This window comes from Bos taurus, chromosome 24 (assembly GCF_002263795.3).
Source record: "Bos taurus isolate L1 Dominette 01449 registration number 42190680 breed Hereford chromosome 24, ARS-UCD2.0, whole genome shotgun sequence".
NCBI lineage: Eukaryota > Metazoa > Chordata > Mammalia > Artiodactyla > Bovidae > Bos > Bos taurus.
In genome coordinates, this window is record NC_037351.1 from 51,731,940 (window position 1) to 51,748,431 (window position 16,492).

General features: G+C 42.9%; 1 protein-coding gene across 2 annotated transcripts in view; it reads left to right on the plus strand.

Moving 5' to 3' along the window:
• The first annotated feature begins 5,467 nt into the window (after positions 1 to 5,467).
• The window catches only part of DCC (DCC netrin 1 receptor), a 1,296,534-nt gene continuing 1,285,509 nt past the window's right edge, over positions 5,468 to 16,492 (plus strand). For both annotated transcript variants that reach the window (XM_059881088.1, XM_059881089.1), the window contains exon 1: positions 5,468 to 10,182. In XM_059881088.1, coding sequence (XP_059737071.1) covers positions 10,092 to 10,182 — 91 coding nt within the window. In that variant the 5' untranslated portion in view covers positions 5,468 to 10,091. The remainder of the gene's footprint in view (positions 10,183 to 16,492) is intronic.

Sequence of the window (16,492 nt, forward strand, 5' to 3'; positions counted from 1 at the left end):
CCATATTCTTGCCTGGGAAATCCCATGGACAGAGGATGCTGGCTGGCTATAGTCCATGGGGTCACAAAAGTCAGACACAACTCAGTGACTAAACAGCAATGTATATGAATATAATATTAAATATATAAATATATATATTTACTAAGACTCATACTAACTTTAATTCTAAAATCAGTGGGAGGCACCCACATTTATAGGATAAAAGAAGAAGAGGGAATGTGAAAAATAAAAGAATGAGGGCATATTATTTTGGATGGAAGCTCACTGTGAACAGAGAACCCCTGGATATCCTGTTGGGTGCAGAGCAGAGTGGCACTTCCCACCCTCGCTTGGCTGTAGCAGTATGGCCCATGTGGTATCACATGACACGGGGCTTTTCCGTGAATGCATCATACCGTTTTCTCCTATCAAGCTTAATGTCAATTCACATGCTTTCTTCTCCTGCTGAATTGAAATCAAATTCCTTTTTTCCAATCCTTTATTTACGAATTGGATTTTTTTTTTTAGGGGAGAGGAATGGAGTTAGTTCCGTCCTTTTCATTTTTTAGATGAATTTCATTTTTCCATCCTGTTGATCTTTTTGAATTTTAAATTAATCCACAAATACATTAGTTATTCCTTCCAGTTCTATGTTGCCAGTTAACTTGTTAGGCATGTTAATATTTCTATCTAAAGTATTAATTAAAAGCATTTGTTGAGGGGGGCACCCCACTGAAATCTAGATATGATTTGTCTGTGACATTTTCCAGCTGCTTCTGTCTGTAATAATTTATTCCAGGTGAACCCACGTTGGTTCCTAGTGATCTTACATCTTTTCCTGAGTATTTATAGATCATATATTTAATCATTAATTGTTGTCTCCTGCCTGGAACTGATTTCAGTCTCATTTGTCTGTAGTTAGAAATAACCATAGCCTTTTCATTTTTTTCATGTAAATCCAGGAAACTTGACTATTTTCAGGCATAAATGCCTCTCCTGTTCTTTAAACATTATAAAAAAGTGACTCAGCCATGTCTTTTTTGCAAGTAATTTTTGCATTTTAGAAAATATTTGAAACCAGAAATTTTGGGTATTTTTAGCTCGTAAGCCCTCTAGGCTTCTTTCCTTATTGGGGATTCTTCTTCTATGCCCTGACTCAAATTACCTTCTCCTATCAGGTTGATTTAATTTCTGTTACCAGAACTTTACTCATCCATAATCTCCTCAAACTCTTTGTTCAGTTAATAGTCCCAACAAAGTCCTATTAATTCCAAGTCATCTCTGATCACCTCATTTCCCCCTTCATCTAAATTACGGCAACAACTTCTTTTTAGTATTTCATGCATACCAATTTAAATTCTATGCTGTAAAGAATGTTTATCTTCTTTGTTTAGACTGAACATTGCTTGAAAGCGAGCACTCTTCCTTGTTCTTGTCCTACCTTTTAACCATTAAGTTATCTTATTTATGCAGTGGGTATTGAGAACAATTTGCTGACCTAATAATAATACCAAAACCTTTTCACTGTCAGATCATCACACACCTGGAGTTAGATTTCTGATGGCCTCTGCCAATCAAAAATGAGTTGCAAAGCTGTAACTGAATTAAAGTCATAAATTTCACGAGGGGAGAATGTACTTTAAAAATCAGTTGTTTTTAATTGGTTGAGTTGGGATTCTTTGTTGTAAAAGGTAGACATCCTCCTTAACCTGAATTACATAATAAAAGAATTAATTGTCTCCTGTATCTGAGAAATCCAAAGTCCAGGGTGGCTTCACACAAAATGACTTATTACAATGTCACCAAGAATTCACTTTCTTTCCAGCTTTTCCCTCTTATTCACTAGTGTGAGCTTCATTTTCATGTTCTATATTATCTTCTATTGCTGCTCTAACAAGTCAGTACATAGTGTCTTAAAAGAACATACATTTCTTATCCTGTGGTTCTGGAGGTCAAAGTCATGTAAATGGATCTTATGCTGCTGCAGTGCAGGCATCCAGAGGGCTGTGATCCTCCTGGAGGTTCTAGGGGAGAATTCCTTTCTTGTTTCTCCAGTGTCTGAGACTACCTGCAGTCCAGGCAGACCTCTATACTGTAAGAGGATAAATTTGTGTTGCGAAAGTCCCTAAATTTTCCAAATATATGTATACACACACATGCATGCATACATATGTACACACACATGCATGGTTTTATAAGGTTAAAATCAAGGTATTGGTAGAGCTTTATTCCTTCTGCAGGATCTAGGGCAGAATCTGGTTTTCGGCTTCTTCAGCCTTCAGGGGCTGCATTCCTTGGCCTGTGATCCCCTCAGGTAATGGCATTATTCTGCCCTGACCACCTGCTTTCCCTATCACATCTCCTTCTCTAACTATGATTTTATGCCTCACTCTTCTGTTTTCTCAGAACCCTCATGAATATATATGCTCATTAGAATAATCCAGGATAGTCTCCCCAACTCATGATTCTTAATTTTGTCACATCTGAAAACAGTCACAGGGATAGGGATTAGGAATGTGGGCATTTTTGGAGGCGAGGAGGGAAATTATTCTAACTACTACAGGCTCCTTATAGGGAGCTGGTGGGAGCACCAAGATTTCTCCTAAAGCACCTCTGTTAAAGCATGTATGTATGTGTATGTATATATACACACACGCACAGACATATACATATGTGTGTATGCTCAGTCACTCAGTTGTGTCTGACTCTTTGCAACCCCATAGACTGTACCTGCCAGGCCCCTCTGTCCATGGTGTTTCCCAGGCACGAATACTGGAGTGGGTTGTTATTTCCTACTCCAGGGAATCTTCCTGACTCAGGGATTGTCCCTGCATTTCTTGTGTCTCCTGCATTGGCAGGTGGATTCTTTACCAGCTGAACTATCAGGGAAGCCATGTACACATATTATGTTTCATGTTCTTTCCCATTGTTATTTGTTACAGGGTAGTGAATCTAGCTCCCTGTGCTATGTAGTAGGACCCTGTAGTTTGTACATTTTATGTATAGTAGTTTGTATCTGCATAAACTTCTTACTTATCCCTAATCCCCCTTTCCCTTGGGTAACCATGTTTGTTTTCTATGTCTGTGGGACTGTTTGATGCTTCATAAATAAATTCATTTGTGCCATAGTTTAGATTTCACATATAAGTGATATCATATATTTGTCTTTCTCTTTCTGACTTACTTCACTTAGTATGATAATGTCTACATCCATCCATGTTGCTGTAACTGGCAGTATTTCAGTTTTTATGGCTGAGTAGTATTCCACTGTGTGTGTGTGTGTGTGTGTGTGTGTGTGTGTGTACATATAGATAGCACATCTTCTTTATCCATTCTTCTGTTAGTGGACATTTACGTTGCTTCTATATCTTGGATATTGTAAATAGTGCTACTGTGAATATAAGGGTGTGTGCATTTCTTTGAATTACGTAGTAGTTTTCTCCGGATATATGCCCACATGTGGGGTTGCTAGATCATATGACAATCTCTTCCCTCTAGTGTATGAAAGTATGTAAGCTTTAGTTATTAGAGGAATGCAAATCTAAACTACCAATTTACACTCCTACAAACAGCATAGAAGGATTTTTTATTTCTTCATATCCTCTCTAGCATTTGTTATTTGTGGACTTTCTTTTTCTTTTTAATTCTCTTCTTTATTACTGTTTTAATGGGACGATGATTGCTTTGCAATGTGGTGTTGGTTTCTGCTATACATACATCAACATGAATCAGTCCTAGGTACACAGATTTAATGATGGCCACTCTGACTGGTGGACAGTAGTCCCTTGTGGTACTTTAGATTTGCATTTCTCTAATAACTAAAGCTTACACATTTTTATACACTAGAGGAAAGAGAGATTTCTTCTATCAGTGCCCCAGTGTGAGACAGAGAGCTTCTTATTCTGAAGTCTCAGAAATGACTCCTTTGCTCTGATTGGCTGGTGGGCTCAGCTCTGAGTTTATAATCTTGATTGCAAAGATAGGCTCCTCTGTAAGACTAAGGATCCACCTCCTCAAGTTTGTAGCTGAGAATGTGGAGGAACAGCAAGATGTGAGACTGGTTACCAAAATATGAAAGAATGGATTCAGAGCAAAAAGAAAAACCACCAACAAACATCAGTTAAAATATATCCCTTGACCCCATAGGTATAAATTAGCCAAGGACAATGACTGTATCTTATTTATAGCTGTATATTCTATATAGTGGTCCATGGGGTCACAAAGAGTTAGACACAACTTGGCAACTAAACAACAACAATTCTGTATAGATATTACATAGCCCAAATGTTTAATATAATAGTGTTCTTCAATAAATGACTAGTGAATTGTAACACTGACATGTTCATATGATTTGACCAGCAGCATCATTGAATTCATAGTCTATCATGTTCCATTGGACTAGATACTATTGCTTTGGCAAGTACATTTCTAAAGCATGTTATAGAAAGTGACTTAACATCAGGTCAGGATATTGAGAGAAGAATAGGAATAGTCTAAGATTATTAGTGTTTTTTTTTTTTTTTATAATTGCATTGATCACATTTATTTTATACTCATCTTTTAAACTTATTCAGTTGCATTTTCATTGTATATATAACTCAACAGACACATAATTTTATAGGTTATTTGCAAAAAGTGAGCTTATGTCCATACTCTTTCTTAGAGATTTAAAAAAAAGCACATAAGGAATGAACATGGGATGAGGAGCTGCCTCCAATGATTACACAACAATTTAGCCATGTGGCAGCCACTATAATACTCTAATATCTGGGAAAGCAGAGGTCAGAAAGATGAGAGAACGACCCACAAAGAAGAAACTGAATGTTTTCCATCAATTTCTATGGCTTGAGAGCAGTCCTAAAGAGACGTGTTCGACTACGCCCAACCCCACTTGACTGAACAGGGCTAAGCTGCCACCAATGATTATGGGAACTGATTCAGAAAAGTGTAGATTTCTGACACAAGACTTGAATGTATGCAACATTTCCCACCAGTGTTAGCAGGCCCTAGAAAACTTGTGACTTATTTATCAGGGAACACAGGAAATCAACTTATTTTGAATAACACTACTATGGATTCTCTAAGTCCTGAATAATTAAGGTTGGCCAAGAAGTGTAGTTCCACAATGGGAATCCTAGAAGGAATGACGTATTTTTAATGTGATGTATCCTCTTGGGCTAATCTTGGAAAATTAGAGTTGCGGATGTCCTCCTCCTCAGACACACACACACACACACACACACACACACACTTAGGGTACATGCAGTTTGAAGAAATAGAAGTATTGATTAATTTCCCTTTAGAGCACAAAGTGTGTTTGGGTACCTGTATTTTCAGTTCAGTTCAGTTCAGTCACTCAGTCGTGTCTGACGCTTTGCAACCTGATGAATCGCAGCACGCCAGGCCTCCCTGTCCATCACCAACTCCCGGAGGTCACTCAAACTCACATCCATTGAGTCGGTGATGCCATCCAGCCATCTCATCCTCTGTCATTCCCTTTTCCTCCTGCCCCCAATCCCTCCCAGCATCAGAGTCTTTTCCAATGAGTCAACTCTTTGCATGAGGTGGCCAAAGTACTGGAGTTTCAGCTTTAGCATCATTCCTTCAAAAGAAATCCCGGGGCTGATCTCCTTCAGAATGGACTGGTTGGATCTCCTTGCAGTCCAAGGGACTCTCAAGAGTCTTCTCCAACACTACAGTTCAAAAGCATCAATTCTTCGATGCTCAGCTTTCTTCACAGTCCAACTCTCACATCCATACATGACTACTGGAAAAACCATAGCCTTGACTAGATGAACCCTTGTTGGCAAAGTAATGTCTCTGCTTTTGAATATGCTATCTAGGTTGGTCATAACTTTCCTTCCAAGGAGTAAGCGTCTTTTAATTTCATGGCTGCAGTCACCATCTGCAGTGATTTTGGAGTCCCCAGAAATGAAGTCTGACACTGTTTCACTGTTTCCTATCTATTTCCCATGAAGTGATGGGACCAGAGGCCATGAACTTCGTTTTCTGAATGTTGAGCTTTAAGCCAACTTTTTCACTCTCTTTCACTTTCATCAAGAGGCTCTTTAATTCTTCTTCACTTTCTGCCATAAGGGTGGTGTCATCTGCATATCTGAGGTGATTGATATTTCTTCCGGCAATCTTGATTCCAGCTTGTGCTTCTTCCAGCCCAGCGTTTCTTGTGATGTACTCTGCATAGAAGTTAAATAAGCAGGGTGACAATATACAGCCTTGACGTACTCCTTTTCCTATTTGGAACCAGTCTGTTGTTCCATGTCCAGTTCTAACTGTTGCTTCTTGACCTGCATATAGGTTTCTCAAAAGACAGGTCAGGTGGTTTGGTATTCCCATCTCTTTCAGAATTTTCCACAATTTCTTGTGATCCACACAGATTAAACCCAAGCAATGGGCCCTCGGCATCAAATGTCATAAAGACTATGTGAAGATGATTAATTACACTAACCCCTTCCCCATGACACACATTCCCCTCCTCTTACTGCTCCAGTCTCATGGTTTCCTTTTGTCCTGATAAGTGGGCCTCACACAGCTGAGAGGAGCAGTGAGAAGGTGCTAAGTTTCCCAAGTATAAATTTTCTGTGAATCAGAAAATATTGATGATGTTTCTAAGAGACGGTATGGACATCAAGCTGGAGTTATCTCTCTTAGAAGAAAAGATTGGGCTACTGGGCAAGTGAGTGCAGGCAACTGTCAGAAGTGCAATGAATAATTGTGAAACCAACTAAGTATGTAGGAGGATGAGAATTTGATGATCTTTTTAGAAACTCATTGGTTGGTGGGCAGCGGATCTCTATGACTCAGGGTACATGAGTCAAGGACTATAGCGAAGAGTAACTTAATCACTATTTATTCTGTTAGACTGAACAGTGTCAATTTAAAGGAATGTGAATACCATGGGCCATTTTGCATCCTATCCTCCCATTGTTTGTGGACATTCTGTTACTGATGAAGAGAACAGAGGACTTCATCACTCTCTCAGGAAGAGACTGCAACTGTTTCTTCGTACCATACTTTGTATACCAGTGGTTCTTTCCATTGTTTCAGGAGAGGGCATGCTGCTGCTGCTGCTGCTAAGTCGCTTCAGTTATGTCCGACTCTGTGCGACACCATAGATGGCAGCCCACCAGGCTCCACCATCCCTGGGATTCTCCAGGCAAGAACACTGGAGTGGGTTGCCATTTCCTTCTCCAATGCGTGAAAGTGAAAAGCGAAACTGAAGTCGCTCAGCCGTGTCCGACTCCTAGTGACCCCATGGACTGCAGCCCACCAGGCTCCTCCGTCCATAGGATTTTCCAGGCAAGAGTACTGGAGTGGGGTGCCATTGCCTTCTCCGGAGAGGGCATGCTTGCATTCATTTTGTACATCTAATGAAAGCTAAAGATTCCCTCTTAAAAAAAGAGCATGAGCGCAGAAGTCAGTCATTTTTCATAAAATGTCAGGATGCTCATGAAATCCCTGAAACTTGTCAGCAGGGGTCCCTACTGGGGGTCCCTCCATGGACCCAGGTAAGAGTCCTCGTTCTTGACCCTGAGCTTTTATCTCCAGATACCTCATCCTCAGCTAAGGAAAGCTTTGAGTATTTTGAGAAATTTGGGGGTCAACAAAGAGCTCCATTCCATTCTATAGGACCCACTGATCTAAGTTGTTTCTGGAAGTGTGATCTGGAAATCACAGTATTTTTCTTTTAACTTTTTCAAGACAGAAAGGGACGGACATGGCTGATGATCTAGAAACACTGATGTCAAGTTTGGGTATCATGGGACTTTTCCTGATGATTGTAACCTGTATTTTTCATTCTTGTATCCTGTTTTCCTTTTTTTGAACAGATAGTCCATTTTCTCCTCTCAGACACTAATGAATAGACAGGGTAATGCAGTGTGGAATGGAAAGAAGAACCTGCAGTTAAATCGCTCCTTAAAAGACAGAACTTCTACCTGAGTGGCATTTCTATTTATCATCTTTGTGGCCAGGTTCATTCCTTTTAGGGCTTCCCTTGTGGCTCAGCTGGTAAAGAATCTGCCTGCCATGCGGGAGACTGGGGTTCCATCCCTGGGTTGAGAAGATCCCCTGGAGAAGGGAAAGGCAACCCACTCCAGTATTCTGGCCTAGAGAGTCCACGAGGTCACAAAGGGTCAGACACGACTGAGTGACTTTCATCCCTTTTATGTTCACTTATTCAGCAAAACGACATTGGCATGTGTGCTGTTTCAAGTCCTATGCTAGATCTGTTGGCGTCCCTGGTGGCTCAGGTGGTAAAGAATCTGCCTGCAATGCAGGAGACCTGGGTTTGATCCCTGGTGGGAAGATGCCTTGGAGAAGGGAATGGCTACCCACTCCAATATTGTTGTCCAGAGAACTCCATGGACAGAGGCGTCTGGCTAGCTACAGTCCATGGGATAGTCAAGAGTTGGACACGACTGAGCAACTAACACTTCCACCTTTCCTGCTAGATAGATCTGTGAGGGTGCAAAGTCCATCTTCTCAAAAGAACTTGAGGTCCTGCAGTAGAGATAAAATTGCAAAGAAAGTCAGCTTAATGCAGTTGGCCTGAAAGGGCTCCACTGATCACCCTTCCAAAATTTCATGCTGGGTGTGTATGTGTTTAGTTTGCTTCATTTTATGACTCAGGGACTGGAGAAGTCCCTCTCGTTATCCTAGACTTTCTCCTCATTACACAGACCATCATATTTATCATGCTGCTTTATAATTATCCACTTAACGCCACTCTCCCAACAGATCATGAACCCCTGGAGGATAGAAGCTGAGTCTTATTAAACTTCACTCTTGTATTTCCTGGAAGCTAACAGGGTACCTGGAACATGGTAAATGCTTTAAAATTGGTTGAATAAAGCATTGAATCCTGTCTCCAGAAGAGAGAACACAGGTGAAATAAGACATCTTACAAAAAGAGGACCCTAGCTGCCTTGACAGGAAAGAGCAGACTAGCATTTGGCCCTGGTGTGCCTGGACGTCAGTTTCACCCTCCCCAGAAGGGAGTTGGATTAAGTGATTTTTTTCCCCAAGGAAACATTGTATTTTTAATAATGCGGGCAGAGAAGGAAGGAAACACTCTGCCCCCCTGACTCAGCCTAAATACCCGCCTAGATTTTACAGTCAAAAATGATTTCCCAAAGATTGAATGTCAAAAGAGAGAGCTGCAAACGCCGCCCCGCCGCCCCTCCCTCGGCCAGACACTCATGGTATTTGCCAGACCCATTGACAAAAGTGACTTCCCACGCTTTGCCCACAGAGGGCATCCCTGCTCATTGATATGTAGACCCGGCGAATGCAGCTGCTGGAAGCCTCCTCCGACCGCTTTTCTTTTCTTTCTTTTTTTTTCCCCCCTCCAGCATCTCTCAGCCCCCACCCCCCTCCCCGTGGAATCTTTGCCTGATCCAGTTCGTTTCCCTCCGGTCTCCACATTTTCCCTTCCAGCCCTCCACTTCTCCGGATCAATGGATAGTACGTAGGGCTCCAACTCCTAGCTCACACATCTCCGGCAGACACCCCAGTAACAAGTGAGCGCGCTCCACCCCGCAGCCCCGGCCTCTCGTCCCTGGGTCCCCTCCGCGCTTGGAGGAGAAACGAACAGCATCCCCAGCTTTCCCGCACGGATTCTCCTCTTCAACTTTACCCGGCTGAGGACAGGGAACCAGCCGCAACCTTTTGATGCACAGCCCAGCCACAGGATCGCTTTGCGTCTCCTCTTGGCCCCTTCTGGATATCCTGTGTATTGATGCTTTGCCAGCCCCACGGAGAGCTGCCTTCGCTCCGCCGCCTGTTCGCTCTGTTTCCTTGAGTTAGTTTCCCGAGGTTTTACTGGGGCTTGAGATCTCTTGGACCCAATGGAACTTTTTGCTCCCTCTTTTTGCTGCTGATTCTGCCAGTGGACCAGGAAGAAGGCTTCGGAGGCAGAAGAGGCGCAGGGGAGGTGGAGGAGGACGACGACGAGGAGGAGGAGGAAGCCGAAGGGGCTCGGCGCGCGCTTGTGTTTGTGTGTGGTGTGTGCATGTGTACACGCGTGTGTGAGTGCATGTGTGTGAGTGTTGCCGCTGCCCAGGACCCCCGGCCCCGAAGGTGTTGGCTGAAATATGGAGAATAGTCTTGGATGTGTTTGGGTACCCAAGCTGGCTTTTGTACTCTTCGGAGCTACCCTGCTCAGCGCACATCTCCAAGTCACCGGTGAGAGGTTCTTTCCTTTCTTCTCGTCGCCCCCGCCCCTCTCACCCCCTCTGCTTCTCCCCATCTCCTTTGGCTCTAGTAGAATTGGGGCAGGGGGAAAACAGGCAAGATGCCTGGCTTTCGCTCCGTCCCCCATTTCCTCATCGATGATAAAAGATAATGGAAACCCCCCCCCCGCCCCTCTTCCCGGGAGCAGAGGATGTTGGCGGCTGGGGAAACGGGCGCCCCTTCGCTTTTTTTTTTTTTTTTTTAAACAAATCTGATGTTTCTCGCATGCATCTCTGCTTTGGCAAATACTTGCGTCGGTTGGGAGAGCTGGAGGTCTGGGGCAGGGAGGAGGCAGGCGATGGGGATGTCGTTGAAAGGAACTGGGTTGAATCCTCCCCCTCGGAAAGCTACGAAGCAGGGGAATTGGGGCAATAGGACCAAGTGGAGGAGGTCCTGGAGGGGGGCTTGGAGGGTGTCTGAGCGGACTGTAGCTTGTGGGGCTGGGGCGTCTGTATGTGATTCCTGGCGCCTTCGGTTTGGATTTTTAGACTTACTGATTGAAAATCGAGAAGGGGCCAGCTGATGTGTTTTGGTACTTCGGAGGAGGGGTTGGTGGTTCCCGAAAGGGGTTGCAGAGTTGCCAGGAGGAAGGAGGCGTGTTGTGTTTCATTTTTTAACGGTGAATGCGGCTCTCGAGCTAAGTCTACACGTATCTCCAGGACACTTCCAAACTCCAAATGATTGATATTCAGAGAAACCAGCCCCCCCTGGCCCTGGTCCTTGGCAATCGCAGTTTCTAATTAAAAATGGCAAAACTGTGGGGCCTGATTGGGTTAGAGCAGGAAGAGGCATCTAAGGGATGCTCAGGGCTGCGGCAGTCTCCGAGCTGGAGGAGCCTGGAGGTTTCGACGGCCGGGAGAAAATCATTAAAAAAAAAAAAAAAACCAAAAACAAAACAAAAAAACCCAAATGACTTATTGTAATGGTCCCCTCATTTGGCCGGCCTCATCCCAAGTGTAAACGGACACTGGGGTATAGGGAGTGGGCCCGGTGGGGAAGGATGGGAGAGCAGCTGGCTGAGCATTCAACTCCCTTCGGAAATGACCTTTCCCCAAATCCCAAAGAAAAGGAGCCGCGGGCAGGGGCCAGGCGCTGGGCGGGAGCTCCCTAGGCTGCGCCTTGGAAATGAACTGGCAACAGAATGGAAACTGTGTCTGAGCCCCCAACCTCTCCGTAGCCTGAAGCTGCGGCTTTCTTGTTCCTGCTAAGTGCTGCTGCGTGGCCCAGGTTGCGATTGCTGGTGGAGAAGGCGCCTCTCTGGTTGCTAGGGATTCAGAGTCAAGCACCAGGCTCCCCAAGCCTGGACGCGGCTGCACAGAAGCAGGAATCTGCGCATCCACGGCGACCGACCGACTCCTCACCTTCCTTTGGCCTGACAGCAAGCCCGCATGAGCCTGCCAGAGGACTGTGTGTGTGTGTGTGTGTGTGCGCGCGTGCGCGTGCGCGCGAGCGGGCACGCGTACCAACGGTTTGTGAGCGGCAGCCGGTCCTCCCTGGCTCCCTCCCTTTTCAGGCTGGTCTCCTCCGGGCTCCTCTCTTCCGGAGCTTTGTCCTCAGCAATTACTCCCGCGGAAGGTGGGCGGGCGGAGAATATCCCGCAGTAAAGCGGTAATGAAAGGTGTCTCTAAAATTCCCTCCTGCAGCCCACAGACACTAGAGGAGCACCGTCCTTAGGTTCCAGAAGATTGCCTTGCACTTTCAGCTGGGGAGCCGGGAAGTTCGGAGGGGCATGGTCGCTGGGTAGAAAGTCTACCGGAGCCAGGCCTGAAACGCGTGGGCTGAACATACTGTGTTAGAGGAGGAAGGTGTGCAAAAATGGATAACGATGTTTTGTCAGTTACCCTGAAATGTTTCAAAGCCACTTCCCAAGTGTCTTCGGTGGAGAGTAGGGATAAATAAATGGAGATGGATATATATATATATATATATATATATATAGTAAATATATATATATATTTACTAACATTGAAATTAATTAAATATCCCCTTTCCACTTATTTATGCTTCTTATCTAGAAAGTTAAAGGCAGATAGTAACTCCTCAATGGAGAAGTCTATGATTGAAAAGGCAGACAAAAGTCTATATATACGAGGGATGTGCCTGTGGACAGGCTTGTGGGTCTCAATCTGCCAGTTCCTCTATGCTTTTAAATCCATTTATGTTATTTGCAGATGTGATGTAGTTTGCACAGGTCCCAGAAAAAAGTGGAAACGGTGCAGTCTTTAGGTATTGCTCCTTAATCTGTTTCTCCTCTTTCTGTTAGTAGCAGTGTCCCCTCTTCAAGGATGTGGCAGGGAATTGATGAGGAAGAAAGCACAGTTCACTCTGAAAGGACCAGTAGGAGGTGCCCTTAATAAGGCCAAGTGTCTATTTGCTGGCAGTGAAATTCCCATTCAGCAGGATGTTTTGAAAGACTTTGTTGATGGGTGACAAAGGATTATGGAGAAGAGCACAATAGCACTTGGTATTTCCCCACTTGCTGGATAAAGTCCGGAGCCGCTCTACAGTTTTGTGAATTTGTTAGGATGGAACCAAGGGCATACCAGAGCAGTGTCCACATAGAATGGGGACCTGATGCTGGAGGTGGAGGCTGCCAGCTTTTTAGTTGACTTTTGTAAGATGCTAGCTTCTTATATGTTTGACTTGAGCCCCAAACAAGGGCACTAAGTAGAGTCCTAGAATCTCAGATGAAATGAAAATTTTTATGTAGTGGATATTAATGAATGAAATAGCAAGTATACATGTTAGTTAATTCTTTATACATATATTTGAGGTACTTTCTATTGAAAAAAAATCAGTGTGCATTTATGTCATTGGGACATGCTAAGTTGCGGCTCGCTGCCTCCCCTGCCCACCTCTTTCTCATCCCACCCCACCCCAAGCCGGACAGATCCATGCTCCCATCTGGGTTTGCCGCTGGGTGGAGTGTGGCAGGACCTGAGGGTGCCTGGGGTGCTCGGCTGTCCACTTCTCTGTGAGTGCTGCGGTATAAATCACCAGGGGCCCGTCACAGCATCCATTCCCCACACAGCAGCCGTTGCCCTCTGAGTTATGAAGCATGTGAAACAGCCACCACATGTGTTATATGTGAATATATTAGGCTTAGTGCATTTACTTTAATGCTCTTAAGAGCTGGGCTGGCTTGAGCTGCTGATAGGCATTTTTTTTTTTTTTAACTGGGAAGAGATTTATAACTTCCCAGTGTGTATGACTTTTACTTATTCTCGGGCCAGTTAACCTCTCAGCAAATTTCCTTACTGTTTTCATTGACGAGGAAGAGCTTTAACCCTCTCTGAATTCCTCAGTGAATCTTCCTGCAAGTTTTGCCTGGGGTATGGGATATCTACAGGCTGTGGTAAGATTTTCTCAGCCAGTGAGAAGCTTGACAGGAGATTTGAGGAGGTGAATTTTGGGGTGGAAGGGAATAGTTTTACTTGTTTCTGGAGAGGGAAAGGGTGACATGGTGTCTTCCAAGGGAACTCCTGCATTCTAGTTATCCTCAGAAGCATCTTTTACGAGAGGAAAAGTTTCTTCCTCTCTGGCTCAGATTTCTTCTTTCATTCACCCAGTAGTTTGAAATTCTTCACGCTCGTGTGGTTTATTCCTAGAATGTTTGCTGCCACACACAGAGGAATCATCCAGTACTATCTTTCTACACATAGAAGGGTCATCTAATACTATCTTTCTCCTTTGGAAACTAGCTCTAATTTAAATCTTGACTTCTCAACCCAAACACTTGTTATTTTTAGGTGATGTGGCATGTTTGCGGGTACTGCTGTATTTCTAAACAGAGTATTTCTTTCCATGGAAGACTGGGCCCTGAGATTACATTTAAAAGCAAATATTCTTACTATTCTTTGGAAAACTTGCCACTTTAAACTTTTCTTGTGGATTGCTTTTCCCTCATGCTTCTGCCAGCCAAAATAATTCTATTAGGAGAGGATGCAGTGGTTTCTGGCTTTTTCTTATATTAAAACCCAATCATACACACGCAAGGAAGAGAGCACTTTAGCTCTCCATGCTACCTCCCCAAACGTATGACTTTAGGGTGAATTGAAATAGTGCTAATTACATCAAGATGCTTCTGGAAACCAGTGTGATATTTACTGATGAGTGAACTTTCCTTGTCTTGCTGTAGATCTTCCCACTTTTCACAGATATGGCCCGAATTCCTCTCAGAAACTTGCACTGACTTAGGGACACACTACAGTCTGTTGGTATTTGTTACACAGCTCAAACGATCAGTTTTTGACAGAGTACTCTACCTCAGATGATAATCTCTCAGATGAAATATATAGGCAAATTTCAGGAAACCTTTGTTTTGCTTGAGTGAAAAGAATAATGACGTAAGCCTGCCAAGGATTACTTGATTAATTAACTAAAGCTAAGAAGTCACTTGGTTCTGGAAACGAACTGAAATCCCTAAAGTGGAATGATAAATACTATGCACAGTTACAATTCATAAAATGCAACCGTAGGATCTTCGTTTTTCTCTGCTTTTTTATTATGATTCTTGAGAAGGGGATTGAAGAGTTTCCTGAGTTGTCACATTGTCACGTGCCTTAATGAAACGTAGCCGGGGATCTCACTAAATCTCACTGAAACACTCTGAAATAAATGGCAATGTGTGCGATGCCTGGTGCGTTGTTCTGCAGCCTGCCAGTGGGCTGCCTGCTCCTCTCCAACCTGTCTACAGAATCACAGCTCTGATTTCTACACTCTGGAGCACCAACACTGCCTCCCTTCACACCATCCAGGAAAACCTTTCTCACTGTGACTCCAAGGTCTGATCCATAGGCACTGCGTTTAACATGCTACATACCGCACTTTGCGGGGTCATGGGCATTTGCTTTAAAAACAAATTCTAAATATTTTTCATGAGTGTTTCTTTTCTGGAAAGTTAAAGACAGCTAAGTAGTACTCTTACTGTAGGAGATGAACTCATGACCTCTCAGCCAGTATCACTGAAATTCCAGAACTCATGGAGCATGAGGGAGAACTGACCACTAGAGAAGAGTGGATTATGTCAACCTCACGTGTTATATATATATATATATATATTTTTTTTTTTTTTCAGGAAGGTGTTACCTGATTGGAATAATAAAACTTTTAATATACTTCGAAGTTAGTACTTTTCGGAGATCAAAGCACTTCCTAATGGTATTATAAAATCAGTAGTATGACATTAACCCCAAAGCATTTAAGATTTTCCTTTCAAACAAGACTTCAAGTAAAGCAAATGTTAAACTTGACAATTAAAAAAAAAAAGATGAGCAATCCAGATTATTTTCCCCATAGGCCAATTGAAAAAAATATGCAAAATAAAATGACATGTTACATATATCAAGTGGGTAATAGTAAAAAATAAAATGCAAATTATTATACACTTTTATAATTACAGCACGAAGACAAATTACAGTAACCTTTAGTATTCTATACTTTTCTTCCTCCTTCAGTAGATGGTTGATTCCTTCTATTTCTGTGCTTTAGAGCTGTGCTAACACATGGAAATTCAGTTTGGCTGACTGATGATCAAAATTACTATAGTGCTTTAAAGTTCTTTGACAAATTTTAGCCTGGGGTTACAAAACCAGGTCTCTTTAACTCAACTGTTAAGTTGGGTTTTTTTTTTTTTTTGGTTGTTTAGAAATGCCTGAACTTATCAGTGGTATGGTTTAGAAATACATGATAATGTGTATGATTGAATATTCCTTCTTTTTGCCAGTGGTTATACTAGTACATGTTTCTTTTTATAAATAGTCTGAAACAACCATATTATTCACAGCTTTCATTTCTTGGGGGAAAAGTTCAACTAGAAAACACACAAATCATTTCATATTTATTGATCATATTTTTAAAGTTTATTGTTATGATATGACCTGAGTGAGGAAATTTCTTTTATTTGCTAAATTCTATGAACCCAGTGCCTATAACCTACCTATTATTTTCATGATGTACTTTAGCTAAATATCAGGCATCCAAATTCTCTGACTTCTTCCCAACTCAGCCAGTTCACAGTTTCAAGAGAGGAAGGACCTTTATACCAATTGTCGTTAGTCTCACGGGACTCAACAAGGGATCTGCATTGCAGTTTGGGGATTTCACTCTTGTTTTTGCCCATCCTTTAAAGATTGGTTCTTTCCGGAAGACTTCTCTTGGGTGTATCTAGGGTAAAAATGTGCCACTGAATTAACTGAATCTTCCTGATACGGTCTGATGAAAATACCAACTTGTTAGTATATCGTGACCAGATAAGACAGCT